At 48.6% G+C, this 21,059-nt stretch overlaps 1 protein-coding gene across 1 annotated transcript; it reads left to right on the top strand.

Moving 5' to 3' along the window:
* The first annotated feature begins 259 nt into the window (after positions 1-259).
* Positions 260-20,605, top strand: Actr5 (actin related protein 5). The gene is made up of 9 exons (XM_040732815.1): positions 260-1,014; positions 1,806-2,035; positions 3,276-3,445; positions 7,489-7,706; positions 8,367-8,549; positions 11,290-11,406; positions 12,054-12,193; positions 13,460-13,592; positions 16,973-20,605. The coding sequence occupies exons 1-9, from the start codon at positions 640-642 to the stop codon at positions 17,228-17,230; spliced, it is 1,824 nt and encodes a 607-aa protein (XP_040588749.1). The 5' UTR covers positions 260-639; the 3' UTR covers positions 17,231-20,605.
* The last annotated feature ends 454 nt before the right edge of the window (positions 20,606-21,059 follow it).

The raw sequence follows: 21,059 nt of genomic DNA on the forward strand, positions 1-21,059 counted from the left end.
CCTGGTGCTTTTCTCTTAAAACTGGTAATTACTCCCACCCTGCTTGACAGAAAAGGTTACATTTAATGAGATGACCACATGGGAGAGTTAAACCAGTCAAAGAAGGGAAAGTACATTTATATGTAACATATCAGTCAATAATTAATAGCTCTTTTCTCAATATTTGAGGTCTTCCTGCGAGGACAGCCTGTGGGGAGAGTCAAAGGCAAAGATCATAAAGCTAAGGACTAGATCAGCAAGGTGAGGTGGCCCAATGACTAGGCTATGGGCTAGGGAGGGGCGGAGTCCAGCCAGGTGAGGGAGGAGCCTTGGGCTGCAGTTAGCGCAAGGGGCGTGGTCACGCAGAGGCCCCACGGCTCAGAACTGGGGCGGAGCTCCTGGCCAGCCAGTTAGCATGAGGAGGCGTGGCCACACGGAGGACTTCGGGGACGAGTTAGACCAGGTGTGGGACTCGCGGCGGGGACCAACAGGGCTTAGAGGGCCACGTAAGGGTCTGGATCACCAGGAACGAATCAGGTGCAGAAACCAGCGAGTCCTCACGTAAGGAAGAGGCTTCCAGATACTTCGGGGCCCAGGACTCAGACGGGGGCGGAGCTTCGTGGCGCATGCGGCGTCGGAGTGAGGCCGGTGCTGGCCAACATGGAGGCGAATGTGTTCCGGTTTCGAGATGCCCGCGCCGCTCCGGATCCGGTGCTGGAGGCCGAGCCGGTAGCCTTTGGCTCGCAGCCGGTGCCGCTGGTGCTGGACAACGGATCATTCCAGGCTCGCGCCGGGTGGGCGTGCCCCGGGCCGGACCCGGGCCCTGAGCCGCGCCTGCAGTTCCGCGCCGTGTGCGCTCGCGGCCGTGGCGGAGCGCGAGGCGGGTCGGGGCCGCAGGTGGGCAACGCGCTGGGCAGCCTGGAGCCGCTGCGTTGGATGCTGCGCTCCCCCTTCGACCGCAACGTGCCGGTCAACCTGGAGCTGCAGGAACTGCTGCTGGACTACAGCTTCCAGCACTTGGGCGTCTCCTCGCAGGTGAGGGCGGGCTGGGCGGGGCGTCACTCCAGGCAGTCCTTCCACTAAACGCTTCACCCGTGTCTGCCCTGTGCTAGGAGTTAAGGGTGTTAAGGGTATACCAGTGCGGGGACCACGGTGTCTTTACCGTCCAGTGAGTGGACTGTCATGGAAACAAGGGACCAGTTAGACCTTTGCAGTAGCCAAGTGAGAGATGGGTTGACAAGAACCAGTCCGATCCTGGAAGTATTTTGGAGATAGAGCCCACATGATTTATTAGCAGTTTGGCCAAAGCTTGACCTAATAAGCTTGCATGGAGCCTGAAATAGTGGTGCACGCCTTTAATCCCAGCTCTCTGGAGGCAGAGTTCAAGGACTGTCAGGGCAGTTACACACACACACACACCCTATCCCAAGAAACAAACAAAAACAATCCCAAACAAAAAACTTAAATTGACCATACATTAATGCTTTCCAAAATTGAAATGTATGCTTTATAATTGCTTTTGATCACCTTTGTAAAGATTTATTTCAAAATTGTATGTGCGAGTGTATTTGTGTACAAGTGTAGGTGCCTTAGACCTTGACCTTGGAACTTCTGCTGCTGGAGTCAGGTGGTTCCGAGTGGACCTGAAGAGGGTGCTGGGAAAACAAACTTGGGTCCAGGGCTACCTCTCTCTCCAGCTGCTCCCCATTAGGTTTTTAATTAGAGATACAAAGCAAATTCAGTCTTGCAACAGGGATTTGGGTTACTTTTGCATTTCATACATATTCTGTTGTCATTCATCTATTTGTGCTTCTCTTTCAAAGTAGGGCTGTGTTGATCATCCCATAGTTTTGACAGAGGCTGTGTGCAACCCTCTCTATTCCCGCCAAATGATGTCGGAGCTCCTTTTTGAATGCTATAGGATCCCCAAAGTTGCCTATGGGATAGACAGCCTCTTCAGCTTCTACCACAACATGCCCAAGAACGCCCTTTCCAGCGGCCTCATCATTTCATCTGGCTACCAGTGTACACACATTTTACCCATCTTAGAAGGAAGGTGAGTTGTGCTTGTGGCCTTCAAGGGGCACTGATTTAGGGCCTACTGGGAAACCGGAGTGTCTAGGTACCTATTGGGAACGTCTGGCAAGTGCTGGATGATGGACTGAACTGGGCTTAGCCAGACCTACATCAGTGTGTGACTTCATAACTTATTTTACCCGTCCTTTAGGACCTCCTGAAGGTAGTTCAAGTGGGTTCCATGTCTACTTGACAGTTATATAATTTTATAATTCTGAGTTACAGGGGAATAGTTAACATAGTACCTATCCATAGTAGACATTCAATAAACATATTTTGAATAATTTTTTTTTCTCAAGACAGGGTTTCTCTGTATTGTTTTGGAGCCTGTCCTGGAACTCGCTCTGTAGACCAGGCTGGCCTCGATCTCACAGAGCTCTACCTGCCTCTACGTCCTGAGTGCTGGGATTAAAGGCATGTGCCACCAACACTCGGCTTGAGTAAGTTATTTGAATATGTTTATTTCTCTCTTTAATCCAGCAATGGTAGCACATGCCTTTAATCCTCATACTTGGGAGGCAGAGGCAGGTGGATCTCTGTGAGTTGAAAGCCAGCCAAGGCTACACAGAGAAACTCTGTCTCAAAAAACAAACAAATAATTTTGTGTTCGTGTATGTGGACCTGAGAGTACTTGGCAGGAACAAGGAGGTCAGAGGTCAGTATAAGTACATTTGTTCTATGCACCATGTGGGTCCCAGGGATTGAGCTCAAATCCCTCAGCCTTTACAATCAGTACCTTTACCCTTGGAACCATCTCTGTCTCCTGAAGACATTTAATTTAGACCATTTTGGTATTCTGGAGTCTTTGTTTTGGTTTTTGTTTTTTGAGACAGGGTTTCTTTGTGTAGACTTGGCTGTCCTGGCACTTGCTCTGCAGACTAGGCTGGGATTGGAGACAAGGTCTCTCTACATAGCCCTGGCTATCCTGGAACTCACTATGTAGACTAGGCTGGGATTTAGAAGAGATGTTCCTGCCTCTGCCTCCAGAGTTCTGGGATTAAAGGCGTGCCCACCATGAGACTCTGAGACTCTGACCAGATGTTAAAGGCAGTAGGAATTCTGGCCTTTGGAAGGGAATCTTCCTGATGTGGGGTTTTAGGTGCCCAGACCCTCTGCTAGTCGCTGCATTGTCTGCATTAAGTTCCCCTGCTGTCCCCAAGAGTTCTATACCTTTCATGCTGGACAGACTTTCAGTGTTTTTCTGTACTGCTTTGGTGTAGGCTAGATGCCAAAAACTGCAAACGCATCAATCTTGGAGGAAGTCAGGCGGCTGGCTACCTGCAGCGGCTTCTGCAGCTCAAGTATCCGGGGCACCTGGCAGCCATCACCCTCAGCCGCATGGAGGAGATCCTACAGGAGCACAGCTACATTGCCGAGGACTACGGGGCAGGTGATGCAGGGGACCTTGCTCTGGTTTCATCTCCGTTAGCCTCCGAAGGTTCTTCACATTGTTACCAGTGTGACCCTTGTCTGCTCAGCGTCCCTCTCCCCTTTGGTGTTCTCTTTGTGAGATTAGTCGGTCGGTAAAGTAATTGTCACAATCAGGTTCCCTTCACACATCATAGCTTTTTTTTTTTTTTTTTTTTTTTTTTTTGTTTCTCGAGACAGGGTTTCTCTGTATTGTTTTGGAGCCTGCCTCTGCCTCCTGAGTGCTGGGATTAAAGGCGTGCGCCACCACCGCCAGGCCACACCATAGCTTTTATAATGTGCCTCCAGTATAACTTTCAGCTTCTTTTAAAAGTTAACATTTTTGAGAGAGGGAGCACAATGTGCCAGTTTAAAAAGTTAGAGACCAGCTGGGTGTGGTGGCACATGCCTTTAATCCCAGTACTCAGAAGACACAGGCTGGTGGATCTCTGAGTTCAAAGCCAGCCAGGTCCATAGAGTGAATTCCATGACAGCCAGGGCTACACAGAAACCCTGTCTTGACAAAACAAAAACAAAAGTCTAAGGCCAATTGAAATTGCGTTTCCTAACATCATAAGAGGGATGTCCGAATACCTCTCAGGTTTCAACATATCTTGAAATATATATATATATATATTTCCATATCCACTACTTGAGTGTAGCCTCAGATCCTGATGTTCCTGACCTCTAAGCATTTTGAGCTTCTGATTGTACTTTACTTTGAGGTACTTTTGGTTACTATTGCTATCACACAGATGTAATGATGTCTTCCTTACAAATGTAAATGATCCAGATAAAACCCAAGAATGTTGGTTAGTAGCACTGTGAGGCAGTTCTTTGCCACAGTGGTCATTAAAGGTACTGGCCTTCAGCCAACCACTGCTGAGCTTTGGAAAGACAAAAGTAATATAATGCCTTTATTTGGTTTGTATTCTTTGAATAGAAAGCTCACTTAGTGTATTCTAAGGGCAGAGTGCTAAAAGGTCACAAGAGTACTGCCCACACCCGGATGTGACATCTTTGAAAACAATCCTGTGAGATGGCTCATTGGGCAAGTGTGCTTGCTTCAAGAACCTACAGGGTGGAAAGAGAGAACCTACCATGTATGTACACACACACACACACACACACACACACACACACACACACACACACACACGTTAAAAAAAAAAGACTTTGACTGGGCTCTCGCTCAGTTGTAGAGGACTTGCTGTCCTCGAGTCTGACCCTAGCTTAGAATGAATCAGACACATGAAGCAGACTCATGATCCCAGCACACTTGTGGGTAGAGGTAGGAGATCAGATATGCAAGGCCGTCTTTGCCTCCCGTGAGTTTGAGGCCAGCATAGACTGTATGAGACCCTGTTTGAAAAGAAACCAGCTGGACGGTGGAGAGATGGCCCCGAGCCCTTGCTGCTCTTGCAGAGGACCTGGGTTCGGTGTGGAGCACCCACACAGTGGCTCATTACCTCCTCAGGCCTCCGTGGGCACCAGGCATGTGCACAGTATCCTTAACATGCAACTAGACAAAGATAAAAAACCAAGCACAACCAAGTGTAATTATGATAAAAACCATAGAGCATAAAATTTACCATCTGCCTTCCTTCCTTCCTTCCTTCCTTCCTTCCTTCCTTCCTTCCTTCCTTCCTTCCTTCCTTCCTTCCTTCCTTCCTCCCTCCCTCCCTCCCTCCCTCCCTCCCTCCCTCCCTCCCTGTCTGTCTGTCTGTCTGTCTATCTATCTATCTATCTATCTATCTATCTATCTATCTATCTATCTATCTATCTGTTTGGACAGTCTTCCCATGTAGCCCCATCTTGACAGCAAACTCCCGACTCCCCTGCCTCAGTTTCTCAATTTCATGGCTCAGCTGTGACTTCAAAACACCTTTGTTTTAAGCACCTTTATGAAGCACAAAGAAGTTAGGGAGATAGGCATGGAAAGAAAGTTTGTGGGTTTCCTTCCTTGATATACTTGGCCTTAACCTCTTTTTTTTTCCTCTCTTTTGTTTATGAGACAGTGTCTCACTATGTAATTATGCATTCCTGGCTCACAAATGTGTCACTGCAAACCCAGAGGATCTGATGCCCTCTTGTGGCTCCCATGAACATTACATGCATGTGGTACACAGACATGCAAGCAAAATTATTCCTGCACCAACAGCATTTAATTCTATGGATTTCTCTTTTCAACATTGCTGCTGTGTCTGCTTTCCATGAATTTGATACATTTTCATTTTTATTGAGTTTAAAAATATTTTCTTGTTTTTTTTCAAGACTGCTTCTTAAAGTGATTGTTTAGAAGTATGTTACAAGACACCTTTCTGTGGTTTATCTTTGGTTTAATTCCATTATGCTGACTTTGTTTGATGTCTGCTAAACTTGTTTATTGTATGACCCCCCATGTAGTCATACTTGGCAGAGGTTTCTTATACACCTGAAGGGCATTTACTGTGCTCCATGGGTAGGGTGTTCAAGTGTCTGCTGGTGACGGAGGTCAACGCTCTATAGCCTTTGTATCACCTTCCTTCTACGGGCTCTGCTGATAACGGGAAGAGTATACTGATGTCATTAGGTGTAATTGTGGGTATCCCTGGTTTTTTTTTTGTTGTTGTTGTTGCTGTTTTTTGTTTTTGTTTTTAAACTGAGGACCAGACTTTACAATGTCAGGCAAGCACTCTATTTCTGAGCTGTGTTCCCAGCCCAGACCTGTTAGTGTGTACTGTTTGTTATCTGACTTTGTCTTGTTAGCTACATAGTTTAGCATTGTTATATCTTCTTGTCCGTTAACCTTTTGTCATTGTATGGTGTCCTGTCCTTCTTATTCTATCAAGTTTATTTTTCTGCTTTGAAGGCTACTTGAACACTAAGAGTCACTCCACCAGGGTGTGGTGAGATGCACTTTCAATCCCAGTCCTAGGGAGGCAGATGCAAATGGATCTTTTGAGTTTGAGGCCAGCCTGGTTTATTAGTAAGTTTGAGACAGCCAGGGCTACATAGTGAGATCCTGTCTCTAAATAATTAAAGCCAATTCAGCTTTCTTTTGGATAGGGTTTATATGGTATTTCTTTCCATTTATTTATTTATTTAGCAGCAGGGTTACATGTGCTCAGGCTATCCTCAAAACTCCCTGAATATCTGAGGGTAGCTTCAAACTCTTACTACTCCTGCCTCTATTTCTCAAGTGCTAGGATTAGGGGCAGGCACCACCACTCCCTGCTGGTATCCCTTTAGCTCTGTTCTGTATCAGTGTAGTTCAGATGAGCTTGTAGCGGTTGCAGTATACTAGTCGCCTGTTACTCTTTTGTTCCGCCAGGCAGGGCCTTCGGGCCTTGTGTTCCTCAGCAGCAGCCTGTTCATGTGTTTGTGTTTGAATTTAGGGCTACTATTTTATTTTTTATTTTTCTCTCTGCCTTTTAGGTTATTGAATTTCTATTTTACTTTTGAGGCAGGGTCTCATGTGCAGCTCTGCCTGGCCTAGAGCTCCTTATATGGTCCAAGCTTGCTTTGAACTGAGAGATCCTTGAACCAAAAGGTGGAAGTAAAGTCTGTGTCACCACACTAGGCTAGACTGTATTTTTTAGGTGGTAACCCTAGGGAATAGAACAGAGTGTAACTTTTCCTCATCTCTGTAGAGTCAGTATTGATCATTTCTGGGTAGAATGGTAGCAGTAGACTTCTTTATGCTTTATGTCAAAATGTCTTACATGCTAGACCTGTTAGCTGTGGGAGCCCATCAGACCACAATGTTTTTATTATTTTTAGTTCAAGTTAGCGAACATGTGTTAAGTGACTCCTGAGGCACTTAGCCTCCTGTGTTTAACAGCTTTTCCGTCACTCTGGCTGTTTCAACTTCCTTTTTGTGTGACTTCCGTCTGGAGACCCTCAAAGTAGGTCTGTGTATGCCCAGGTTTTACGGCTGCATTTAGTTCTGAGTGTGCTTGGTGTCACTTGTGCGTGGCGTTGGCTTTCTGTTTCACTGCTAACTAGGCTTTCACTCTCTGAAGTCCTCCAACCATTTCTTTGAAGAATTGCAGAAGTGGCGGTGTCCTGATTACTATGAGAACAATGTCCACAAGATGCAGCTCCCATTCTCTAACAAGCTCCTGGGCAGCACACTGACGGCTGAGGAGAAGCAGGAGCGGCGGCAGCAGCAGCTTCGACGGCTCCAAGAGCTCAATGCCCGGCGGCGGGAGGAGAAGCTGCAGCTGGATCAGGAGCGGCTGGAGCGGCTGCTGTATGTGCAGGTGATGCAGCAGGGCCCTGGCCTTGCTCTGCAAGGTGACATGCTCTCCCTCTCTGGTTTCCTGGGCCATAATGTGCATTGGTCGTCAAGTCATCCTTGGAGTTGGAGTCCAGAGACCAGAGTCATGGAGATGACTAGCATGCACGGCAGCAGGCGTCTGTACAGAGCTGAGGACTCCAGCTCTACTTACTGATTCGTTTTGTTCTTTTGAACTTTTCTATGTAAGAACAGCATGCATGGTACACAGATCTTAGGGTGGGCATCTCAGTGAGATTCACAAAGTGACACATGTACATGTCCCTGCTGTCACATCTAGGAGCAGTATTACTATTATCTTCTCTCAGTGACTCCTTTCCACTCAAAGGTTGTGGCATCCGTGATGTCTGTCACCACAGATTAGTTTTCACTAATTAGATGGTGCTGAAACCAGTATCCAGTATGCAATGCTAGCTAGCCCAGACAGTGGGAGAAGAGGGCAGGTATGAGCCTGTGGTGGAAACTGAGAGGTGGTTCTGCTGGGGGTTAGCTAGGGAGCCCCCAGGAACACACACACCCCTCACTCCTCACTCCACCTGTTTCTGCTGGCTTCTGAGCTACTTTCCCCAAGTTGATGACTGTACCGCCTGTCTCTGGGAGTAGACTGTGCCTGCTCTGGTTTCAGGAGCTCCTAGAGGATGGCCAGATGGACCAGTTTCACAAAGCCCTGATAGAGCTGAACATGGACTCCCCAGAAGAACTGCAGTCCTACATCCAGAAGCTCACCTTGGCTGTGGAGCTGGCCAAGCAGAAAATCCTTCAAGCGGAAGCCAACCTTGAGGTGGATGTGGTCGACAGCAAGCCAGAGGTGACTGGGACCTGGGGAGGGAATCTTCTCGGGTCCTTAGCCTTGGGGACAAGTGCCTTTACTCCCTGAGTCTTTGTAGCCTTCAACTTTCTCTTTTTGAGACAGGGTTTTCATATAGCAGCCTAGGCTGGCCTCGAACCCAGTATGTAGTCACGAATGACCATGAACTTCTGGTCCTCCTAATTCTGCCTCTGCAGTGCTGGGATTATAAGTGTGTGCTGCCACCATGTCCAGCTGATGTGGTGTTAGGAATCGAATCTGTTTCATGAGTGTTAGGCAAGCACTCTATCAGTCAGGCCACCGCTCCAGGCATCAAGGCAGCTTGCTTTAAAACCCTTGGTTATTGGTGTTTTTAGAAAGATACGGTGCTATGGAAAAGTCAGGGTTGCTGTCATTTGATGCTGGGTACAGGGTAGTGCTCCTCAGTGACGTAAGAGCATGCTCCATCCTGACTCAAATCCAGCTGGCTTTCTGGAATGTAAAACCATGCTGTCTGTGGTTTGTTCATTCATTAACACATTAGTAAGACATGGAAGTACCACAGGGTCAGATGCAGGCAAGGGGTTTTAGATACAAAGGGAAAACAAGCAGCTGAAAGTGGGATCCCGGGCAGCTGGGGACCTGCTTCCCTGTGTTTCTTTTCCTGCATATTTTATTTACCATGCTGTCAGCATTCCCCCATCTTGTCACGGTACTCCTATACGTTGTCCGTGCTTTGGGGATGTACAACAGTCTTTGTAGGCTTAGGGAGCTTGTTTTAGGGACCTGGGGAGATGGCATTGTTCCCTCAAGCATGAGGACTGAGTTTGGATCCCCAGTACTCAGGCTGGGCATGGTGGAGTGTGCCTGTAATCCTAGCCATAGTGTGGCAAAGACAGAAGGATCCCCAGAGCTCACTGGCCAGCCAGTCTAGCCAAACCATGGAGCATCAGGTTCAGGGAAAGGCTGTCAAAAAGTATGGTGAATGGCCGGAGAGATGGGTCAGCTACTAAGAGCATATACTACTCTTTCAGAGGACTTGCGTTCTGTGTTCACTATCTACATCAGGTGGCTCATAACCACCAGTATCTTCAGCTCCCAGAAATCAGATGCCTCTGGGCTCCTTGGGCACCTGCACACACATGCACACAGCCTCACACAGACATAGACACATGCATTTTCCTAAAAAGTAGGAAGGAGAGCAGTAGAAGATACCAGACTTCAATCTCTCATTGGGCACATGTGTGTACAGTGACCTGCATGCGCGCGCGCACGCGCGCGCACGCACACACACACACACACACACACACACACTGCTCTCTAGCAAACTTGATGCATATAGTGGGTCTTTCTTTGCACTGCCAGCTCCTAAGTAATGACATAGAGACTTCTTACTAATTATGAAAGCTTGGTCTTAGCTTAGGCTTGTCCCCCTACTAGGTCTTAACATTTTAATTAACCTGTTTATGGTAATCTACATTCTGCCACATGGTTCATTGCTTCTACTCAGTACTGAATGTCCAACTTCCTCCAAGTCTCGCTGGCAAATTCCTTGCCTCCCAGATTCTTCCCAGAGTTCCTGTCTCTACCTGGAAGTCCTGCCTGTTCTCTCCCGTCCAGCTATTGGCTGTTTTGCTCTTTATTAAATCAATCAGAAGGTGCCTTAGGCAAATGAGGTGAAACTGACACATCTTTATTTACCTTGTATCCTTACAGGTTGTCTCACAACAGATGCACCAATTTGTCACCACATCTCTTAACAGTCAGTCTGCAGGGTTGGAGAGTAGAGTGAATTACAGTTATCCTTCCGGGGATAAGTTTGGCCACAGCATTGCCTCACCTGTTCTACCTTTTAGTATTTCCCACCAGTGTAATTCAGTTAGAATGAAAGGAATAGTTGTGAGCACTCCAGAATGTATATTGAAACCAATGGAGTAAAGGCTGAATTGGTAATGCAGCTGGGAGTTCCAACCAGCGTTTGCTAGTGTCCATTTTTTTCCTACAGAGCAACCCATTGTGGTCCCTGAAATGCTGAATTAAAATCTTGTAAGGATGCTGCAAGGACTAGACTTTGGATTTTGTTAGCGCGCGCACACACACACACACACACACACACACACACACACACACTCACACACTCACACACTCACATTCTGTCTCCCTCTCTCTCTTCCTCCCTCTCTCTCTCTCTTTCTCCCTCTCCCTCCCTCTCCTTCCCTCTCTCTCCCTCTCCCTCCATCTCTCTTCCTCTCCTCTCTCTCTCTCCTTTACTCCCTCTCCTTCTCTCTCTCTCCTCTTTCTCTCTTCTTGAGACAGGGCCTCACTCTACAGCTGTGGCTGTTTTTAAGTTGTGTATGTGAGTATGTGTGCTATAGCACACAAGCATGAAGGTCAGCGAACAATTTCTGAGAGTTAATTTTCTCCTTCCTCCTTGTAGGTTTCAGGGATTGAACTCAGGTTGTCAGTTTTGTGGCAAGCATGGTTAACCTCTGAGCCATCTTGCTGGTCATCTTTTAGTGTTAACTCCTCTGTGTGTGTGTGTGTGTGTGTGTGTGTGTGTGTGTGTGTGTGTGTGTGTGTGTGTGTATGTGTGTCCGTGTCCATCTGTCCCGTGTGGACTTCCTCTAAGAGTGTTTAGTTTTTGGACAGGTGTTTGGAACACTGGGTGAGACCCTGTCCATTTTCAGGATGGAATCAGAGCTGAGCTTTGTTGGCAACCAGTTTCTCTGCTGTTTTGATAATTGCTTTCTTCTCTTCTCAGACCCCTGACCTGGAACAACTGGAGCCCTCCCTGGAGGATGTGGAGAGTATAAATGATTTCGAGCCCTTGTTCTCAGAGGAAGCACCCGAAGTGGAGAAGCCAGCCACCACAGTCCAGGTTTGACTACTGCCAAGACCACACATATATTTTGAAGCTGTTGGCATAAGTGGCTGGCCCAGTCTGCTTCTCTGGGAGCATTGGAGACCTAAGTTGTGCCTCAGCAAGGACACCAGTGCTCTCATTGTCAGTCAGAGGCTCTCCCGGGTAGTTGTTTGAGGTGCCAGGACTACCCTGAATGTGAGCGGCTGGTAACAGAGGTCTGTCTAGTGACTGAGGTCTCCAGACCTGCAGACTGGCTCTCAATGGTGTCCTTTACATTTTAGCCGATGTCATCTTCCTTACTGGGGTCTGTGCTTCTTGTCATGATAGTGGCAGCCAGATAAACTGCCTGTACCTGAGCCTTTGGTGGAGGAGGTGCTAACCCAGCATGGGCAGAGACAAGATCTCCCCCTGGGCCTCTTCACTGCCGCTCTCTAGAGTCCTGCAACGTGGGCGTGGCACAGTGTATAGACATTTGTCATTCTGGGCTTGAGCTAAGATAGGAGGCAGAGTCTTGTAGTGAAGAGAGTTGGGGGGGGGGGGACACACGTGGTTCTCGCCTGGACAGGGAAGCTGGGCTAGAGGAGATGTGATTTCAGAGAACTGATAGCTGAGGGAATTGTCATTTATGGCCTAAAAACATCTTTTAAACCTTGGGTTTGAAGCCCGTGTTTAACTTGGCAGCGTATCATCAGCTGTTTGTTGGGACAGAAAGGATTCGTGCCCCGGAGATTATTTTCCAGCCGTCTCTCATAGGAGAGGAGCAGGCGGGGATTGCAGAGACCCTTCATTACGTCCTGGACAGGTGAGCCGGTGATACCGCCCTGTCCTCACCTGAGCCTCTTCCTGGCTTTTGCATGGGAAAGATGTCCAGTGGGCGTGGGGAGGTCTGCAGTGCTCTCTGTTGCTGTCTCTACTCAAGTAGTCTGCTCTCTGACCTAGGCATGCAGGAAGGACAGGTGCAAGTGAGCTCCATTTGTTTGTGAGCTCTGCAAACTTAACCTTGGAGTCTGAGCAACAGAGGCAGTATGCCCCGACTTTCATGTGAAACTTGACATTGCTAAACACCAGTATGTTTTACTTATGGATTCGTTGTGCTAAACACCAGTGATGTTTTTCTTATGGATTCATGAGATAGGGTCTCCTTATGTACTCAGTGGCCTTGGAGTGTCCTGAGAAACTGGGATCATAAGAGTACACTACCATACCCAGTTAACACTAGGGGTTTTTAAATTTAATTTAATTTTTAATTATGGGGGATTATGTGTACATGAGTGCAGGGACCTCTGCAAAAGCAGTGTGTACTCTTGGAAAAAATGTGTGTGTGTGTGTGTGTGTGTGTGTGTGAGTGTATTTTGCCTGTGTGTGTGTATGTAGACTGTGCATGTGCCTAGTGCCTTGAAACTTAGAAGAGGACACTGGATCCCCTGGAAAGAGCTACAAGGGTTGTGATCTACCATGGAGGCTTTCTCACTGTTGTCACTAAAGTCATGTGCCTGCTTTCTACAGCTGGCTGTCTCAGGAGGCATGACGGCATGACTTTCTCCCTCCCCTCTATCTCCCTTCTACAAGAAGCTTCTGGGTTACAGCTCGCCTGCCCTGTGCGGTTTTTTTTTCTTCCAACTTTAATAAAGTGATCCTCAAGAATAGAATAAGTGGAGCCGGGTAGTGGTGGCGCACGCCTTTAATCCCAGCACTTGGGAGGCAGAGGCAGGCGGATCTCTGTGAGTTCGAGGCCGGGCTGGACCGATAGCCTCCAAAACAATACAGAGAAACCCTGTCTCGTAAAAAAACAAAAAAAAAAAAAACAAAAACAAAAACAAAAAAAAAAGAATAGAATAAGTTACGAAGGCAGAAGCATTTAAAAAGTATTAAAAGGCAGAAACAGTCTGATCTTTGGATTGCATATTGTAGAGCTGTGAATGAAAAGCTAAGCACCAGCCTTGTTTATTTTTCATTTGTCGGTAGACTCTGAGAGTTGACTGTTGTACCAGGAGCTTGCCTTTCCTGATCTGTCTACAGTGTGCTTGTTCCAGCAGCCAAGTTGGAGCATCCCTTTTCTGTCTCCTAGGTACCCAAAGGCGGTTCAGGATACCCTGGTCCAGAACGTGTTCCTCACTGGTGGGAACGTGATGTATCCGGGCATGAAGGCCAGAGTGGAGAAGGAGCTGCTGGAGATGAGGCCCTTTCAGTCAACCTTCCAGGTAGTGACTGCCCTTCCGGCCCACTGTTGGTGATTAGCATGCAGGCACTGACTGCCCTTCCGGCCCACTGTTTGTGATTAGCATCCAGGCACTGACTGCCCTTCCGGCCCACTGTTGGTGATTAGCATGCAGGCACTGACTGCCCTTCCGGCCCACTGTTTGTGATTAGCATCCAGGCACTGACTGATGGGTGTGACTGGCAAAGTGCAGGTGGGAATGACGGGAATCTTCAGTTCTGTCACCCACTGCAGAGGGTCAGTGGCTAGCCTTGCCTTTAAGCCACATTCAGCTGATACAGGATGGGAATCCTGCTGGCATATCGCTCTGTTTTTCTATTTAAGTGACAGGATTGAGCATTTACTGAAGTCGAAAGAGGGTCCTCAGATAAGAGGATTCTCACCAGCTGCAGGGAGAGCAGCCATAGTTTTCCCCAGGGAAGCACATGTCTGATTGTTTCCTTATCTCGGGCAGGGTCTTGTTTTTCTGGGGTACCAGGTGAGTGCTTGGTTGCCTCTTCTCTGTATACCTGTTTTTTGAGGTCATGGGGGAACAAGAAGGAGCCTGGCCTGAGCTGGGGAGTCATGTGATTAATTTACATTTTAGGAAGATAGTAGTGGGAAAACGAATTGTCCCTTTGGCTAACACTTAGGGAAAAGGTAAGAGGTGGCATCAGAGGCTCTCAGGGCTACCACTGGAAGAGGAGGTAGCACCAAAGATCAGGCCATAAGTAACAGCATTTAAGGGCATCTGGGAGCTGGGGACGTCGAGGTGGAGTAGAGGAAAGAGGCAGCAGTGCTGACGTCACAGAGCATTTCACAGTGAACCTGTGCTTGACTGAGGGGCAGGGTGGCTGGGGAGGATGATGTGGGTAAAAGGCTTTTGGAATGTTCAGAATCTCTAGCCTGACAGTCCCGAAGCCTCCCCTGATGACTGAGAGACCCAGTTGTAAGAGTGCTGCCTCCCATGTCCCCCGCCGCCGCCTTCCTGCTTCACTTTTGGTGGGGAGGGCAATGCACACCACAACAGCAGCCCCTCAGTTCCAGGTCCACAACTGGATACAGCAGTGGCTCACTTCCGGTTGGTTTACACTTAGTCTACAACATTGACTTTCTAGGACTAGGGTGATCTCAGTGTGGAACATTTGTCTGGATACCCGAGGCTCTGAGCTCAGGCTTAAGTATGCTTGTTTTTATAGTATTGGTTATTTTTGTGGCGCAGGTGGTGGAGCCCAGAGATACTTGCATGCTGTTCAGACATTGCCAGTCAGCCATGCCCCAGTTGTGTTTTCAAATCATTTAAAGCATTGCTAAGTGCTAGACAATTTAAATGAGCCAACATAAAAATAGAAATCAGAGGCTGGGAGGTGGTGGTACACATCTTTAATTCCAACACTCAGGAGGCAGAGGCAGGCAGATCTCTGTGAGTTCGAGGTCAACCTGGTCTATAGAGCGAGTTCCAGGACAGCCAAAGCGGTTACACAGATAAACCCTATAAGAAAAGAGAAGAGAAAGTAGATTGTGGAGACTAGAGAGATGTCTCAGTGCTTAAGAGAACTTTCTGCTCTTGTAGAGAACCTGGGTTTGATTCCTAGCACCCACGTAACAGCTCTCAAGTTCTGTAGGTCAAGTTCCTGGGAATCCAGTGCCTCTTCTGGCCTCCATGGACACCAGATATGTACATGTTACAGACACACATGCAATAAATAAATCTTTTTTTTTCCTTTTTTTTATCAGTTTTTTTTATTAATATTTTTTTTTATTTTCCATTTTAAATTTAGATAAGAAACAAGGTTGCTTCACAAATCAGTACGAGGTCCCTCTCCCTTTCCCTCCCCTCCTCCCGTGCCCTCCCCCCATCCCTCCCCCCCCGTTATCCCCTCATTCCCCCAGGGAGGGTGAGGCCCTCCATGGGGGTGTCCATAGTCTGTCATTTCATATAGGGCAGGGCCTAGACCCTTCCCCAAGAGATCAGGGTAAGAGTGCACCTCACATTGTTCTATGGGAGTCCAGAGACCGTGTGTATACTTGGGATGGGTACTGATCTGCTGTCCAAGGCTCAATAGATTACCTAGGCCTCCTCACTGACACCCAGATTCAGGGGGTCTTGATCAGTCCCATGCTGGATTCCCAGGCTGATGCCTGGGAACAATAAATAAATCTTTAACCAAGTCAAATTGTGGATTCAGTAGTGTTTGTGACCAACATTTTTTATTTGTCTATTTTCAGGACATATTCTTGTCATGTTTATAATTTTAACCACACAGGAAGATTATTGATAGCTTGTTTCATGGCTTTTTTTCACTTTCAGATTATTGTGACAGTGTATCAGTTTATACCTTTCCAAAGCATTGTTTTCATAGCCGTGTACACTCTTTTGTGACCACAGGTGTCACTGTGGTTTTTGTTAGTCACAGTAGCTGCCACTTACCACTCTGTGTCAGGCAGAATGCCAGGCCTGTGCTTGCCAACTTTTCCAAGCCAGAGCAGGGCTCTCGTGTGTCTCATCAAATTTGAAGGCTCCTTTGCACAGGTCCATGCTGTGTGGCAGCCCGGGCAGTCTCATGCCCACGCTGGCACTTAATTTTGTTTTTCTCTTTCTTCCTCCTCCCCCTCTTCTCCTTTTCTTCCTTCCCTCTCTTCTGTCTTTGAGATTGGGTCTTGCTCTTTGCCTGGGTTGGCATGGAGCTCATCATCCTTCATTTCCCAGATGTGCCTCTCCACCAAGGCTTGCACTTACGCTGCCTCTGTTGTCCACAGCCTGTGCCCGCCCGTGCTGCTTTGTGTGGCCTGAACTTTATTTCCAGAAACCCCAAAGCCACCCGCCACGCTTAGAGCTGTGGTTGGCAGAGGAAGTGAGGTGGGAATAAGGTAAAGGCAAAGACTCTAAATAGGAGAGGGCTCAAAGCCAGGGCTTTCCCGCGCTGACTGGGTCAGGCTAGTTGAGGGCCTCGGGTGACTGCTGACTCCAGCCTTGCCCTGCCTGTGAGCAGTGGCAGTGTCACAGAATGCCTGGTCACCTTGTTCTGCTGTAGTTTCTCCCAAGGTCTCTTGCTGCCATGGCCATGGCTGCCCTGCTCAGTGACCTCCAGATCACCCATCTCCTTGTGGTAGTTCGTGATTGTCAGCACCATAGAGCAGGGGCCTGGTGGCTGTTCCCTCTAGCCTGGAATGGCATGCCTTAGTTGGGCAACTGTGCTGTTTCCGAGAGGTTGTGTGTGAGGTGAGGCTTAGCTTTGTCTGGAGGGGGCAGGGCTGTTCTGCACAGGGGAGGCACCACCCGGGCGGGCCCTTCTGTATGTCTGAAGATGCGGAACCTTCCTCCCTGGGCCTAGAGCTCTGGTAGGAGATACCTTCTCAGAGTGCATCTGCTTCGTGTTCTAGGTTCAGCTCGCCTCAAACCCTGTGCTGGATGCCTGGTATGGTGCTCGTGACTGGGCCTTGGATCACCTAGAAGACAGTGGAGCCTGGGTCACCAGGAAGGACTATGAAGAGAAGGGTGGCGAGTACCTCAAGGAGCATTGTGCCTCCAACACCTATGTCCCCATCCGCCTGCCCAAGCAGGCCTCACGTGCCTCAGAGACCCAGACTTCCGGGAGAGGCTCCGGGGCCAGTGGAAGTGGAGCTGGCGAGCAGGCCTAGCAGAGGGACTGCTCCACCCGTGACATAGACAGTGTTTGGGACGAGGACGGAGCCCCACCTCGAGGCCCGGCTCCACCAGCTTTGTTTGGCTACTGACTAGATTTCTCCTGGGAAAACAGCAGAGGACAGCAGGTGATCTGCCTCAGTGGAGGACAGAGTGGCCTCTGGCATGGAGAACCACGGGAGAGCTATGACGCTGCTTTCCTCACAGTGAGAGAAGCCGGGTGGAGACTAGAAGTGGACAGGCAAGAGGTGTTTCTCTTTGCACTTGGAAGCCTTTGTTGTTTTCTAAAAACGCTCTGACGTTGTCGTGTAGTGTTTATTCTTCTGCATGTGTCTCGGTCCTGTGGCTGCCTGGAAGGTGTTCAGGCGGTGGCGGTGAAGTTGTGGAAGAGGCCATCCACTGAGTCTCAGGAGCAGAAAGAGCCCATCCCACCTCACCCCGTTCTCTGCCTGGTGTGTTCTCTGCCTGGTGTGTTCTCTGCCTGGTGTGTGTCCTGAAGGAACAGTGGTGCTTGTGCCCAGCCTTTTAACTGTTTCTCTTGCTGGGAACTTTCCCACACTGAGGCCTTGCCAGAAATTTATTTTTTCTTCTGTGTTGTGGGTTTGTTGGTGCCATGCCCTCTGCATGCCACTCTGAGGGACTGATGGAGGAGGGCTCATCCCAAGGACTTTCCATTGTACCGAGTGCCACCTCCCCATTCCTCTACAGTATCGTCTTGAACAGCGGGCACCACCTTCCCCCTTTTGTTGCGTAGAACTCAGGCTCTCACTCAGGTGGGTTTCACACTCGGTCTTCCTGCCTCAGCCTTCCTGGGATGCACCACACACTCTACTAAACACCCTTTTTTATGGGTTCTTGGCAGGAGTTTTCACTCGCAGACACACCCAAGAACTGAGTGGGGCAGCCCCAGGTAGAGCTGCTGACGGCAGTGCGGAATCTGAATGTCTAGATCCAGGGAAGCTCAGCACGCTTCTGCAATGTATTCACCACACAATCTGTTTGCTCATTTCCCCTGAATCTGTATCGCCCGTTCCTAGGGGCTGAGAAACTGAGGACCAGAAGGGGCGGTGTGGGGCAGGCAGGGGGGTTAGAAGACCCTGGCTGCCAACCAGTTCCTAAGGCATTTCCTGTTAAGTCTTCGGCTGTACCTGGTGGGCCATGGGCTGATGGGCTGGCAGGAAGAGTCTGGACCAACCTTCACAGCACCATCCAGGGCAAGAGACGGAGCTAAGCAGTGGCCATCTCAGTCATCTTCTTCAGTCTGCAATTTAAACAACCTGAGAAGCAGGCGTAGGGTCACGAGACTGCTTGGAGGTCAGACAGGTGGTGAAGGGTCCTGGACAGGTGGACCTGTCCCATGACGCAGTGAAACCCAGGAAGCTGGATTGCCCATGTTTTAGGTAGTCATGGACACAGACAGGAGGAGGAGATCAGGAGCTGAGGGAAGGGATGGGTCAAGGGGCTAAGCCTGGAGCTCTCCATGCCTGTGAAGCATAACCTTTTGAACTTCATATGGCCCTTAGGGAATCCTGCCCGGTCCCAGAGCTAGCCAGGAGTTTGCTACCTGTGATTTCCTAAACCTTTCTTCATACGAGTGTTCACTATGTACTATGGGCTTTAAGCCCTAGCTGGACCCTTCTAAGCAGTGGCGTTTCCCCATATCTCATGTAGTGCACAGGGTGTTAGGACCTTGGCCTTCAGAGCTTCGAAAGAAGAAGCGTCTTGCTCTGTTCCTTCTCCCCTTGATAATCCGTCACAGCAGCTTTGGAAACAAGTACAGGAGACCAAGTGGGAAGTAGTTAAGCCATGTAAGAAGATGTAACAGAGCAAGACGCTTTTGTCATCCTGACTGTCCTAGGTACCCTGTAAAAGTAGCGCGGATCATGTGGTGCTTATCTTGTAAGAGTCCTGTTTCACCCAGCATGATGCTGTAATGCCCTTGGGTTTGTGATGTCACAGGTGACAAGGCATCCTGAACAGCCGTTGTCTGTCTGTAGTCTCTCTTTTTTTTTTTTTTTTTTTTTTTTTTTTGGACTGGTCTGTCAGTCATTGGCTGTCCTAGAACTCCCTATGTAGACCTGACTGGCTGGCCTAAAGCTTGTGACAGTCCTGCCTCTACTTCCAGGATGCTGGGATTGTAGACGTGTGGTGACACCTGGTGGCTTTCTGAGGAGACACAGTGACACAGGTGCAACTGTGTAGGCTCTCAGAGCTGATTTTGGAAAAGAACCAAATTATTTGTAAAGGCATAGTGTACTCTGAAACCAAGATGGTGCTGACTCAGACCCCAGGGACTCTCGGGAGCTCCTACCACATTCACCACCCACCCGTCTCTTGTTTTGTGGGGTCTTGATACCTAGCCCAGACTGACTTCAGACCCTAGTCCCTCTCATCCCAGCCTCAGTGCTGGACTTTGCGGTGGCGGCACCACCATGCACAACTTGGAAAAGGACTAAATTTGAAAAACCTTCCCCAGGAGCGCTGGGTGAGGAGCCCAAGAGCACAGGTGTATCCTGGGACAGGGAGTGTTTTGGCATCGAGGTGACAGATTCTTCAAGGAGAATTTCAAGTAGGTGTGGTAGCTCGAGCTTGTAATCCCAGTACTTGGGAGATGGAGGCCCAGGAAGGTAAGAATTCAAGGACAGCCTCAGCTATATGGGAGAGTAAGAGGCTAGACAAGACCCTGTCAGGAGGAAGACAGAAGTCAAAACAGGATTCTGAACAGTTAAGTTGCTGCTCTCCATCTGCAGTCTTCGCTCCCAGCCTGTCCTTTGTGCTCTGTGCTTCCTGTGGGAGTCTTGCTTGTGGCCTTCCGAAAACAGAGCCTACTGATTAGCAGGGGAGAGATGTTCCCCTTCTCCCAGCTTGGAAAAGCTTCCGAGAGCATGTTGAAGCTGGTTCCAAGAGCCTGTTGTGATGAAGCCGTAAGTGGAGATGGCTCGAAATCCAACTTTGCCCTTAGCTCCAGGGTGAGCTCTTGTGTGGAAAGATGTGATTCTCATCTTTGTTTTAGTCTGTTTGAACTGCTATGTGAAAAAAAATTCCATATAAGCCATCCAGGTTTCTGTGCCAACCATGTTCCGGTTGTTGTTTTTAAAGAGCTTTGGGGCTGAGGCTGTATATGTTTCAGTAGAATGATGCCTAGCATGTGCAAAGCCCTGGATCTGATCACCAGTGGCGTGGTTTCATAATCCCAGCACTTGGGAGGAGGAGGCAGGAGAGTCATTCATGATACATAGCTTGAGGCCAGCCTGAGACTCCCTCTCCATAAAAGGAAAGCACCCACTTAGATCATCACTGGCTTGGCGACCCTGGTAATAACCTCCCTGTGTGTACCTCTGCTTTTAGAAATGAAGGTGTATGTGACTGCACTTGAAGAACTTTGTGAGTTTTCATTTTCTTCTGGGAGCTGGACGTGGTCTCACACACCCACATTCCCAACTCTTGGCTGACTGAAGCAGGAGGATCACAAATCCCAGGCTATTCTGGGCTACATATTAGCTAGACTCTGTCTTAAAGAAATAACTAAAATTATAAAACACTCTGAGACCCCCTATTTCATTTTATCCTAATTTTGGTCTTTGAGATAGATGGCAGTTGGCAGAGGATGACCTTGAACTCCTGATTCCCCTGCCTCTACCTCCCAAGTGCTAGGACTACAAGTGTATGACACCGTGTCCAGTTTGTCTCTTTTTAAACATGCACTTTATGTGTATGTACCATCGTGAGTTTATGTGCACCTTATGCATGCAGAAGCCTGCAGGGGCTATAAGATGATGTCCGATCCCCTGGACGGTAGTTACAGGTGGTTGTGAGCCCTATGTG

This window comes from Mesocricetus auratus, unplaced genomic scaffold, assembly GCF_017639785.1.
Source record: "Mesocricetus auratus isolate SY011 unplaced genomic scaffold, BCM_Maur_2.0 Super-Scaffold_100028, whole genome shotgun sequence".
Taxonomy (NCBI): Eukaryota; Metazoa; Chordata; class Mammalia; order Rodentia; family Cricetidae; genus Mesocricetus; species Mesocricetus auratus.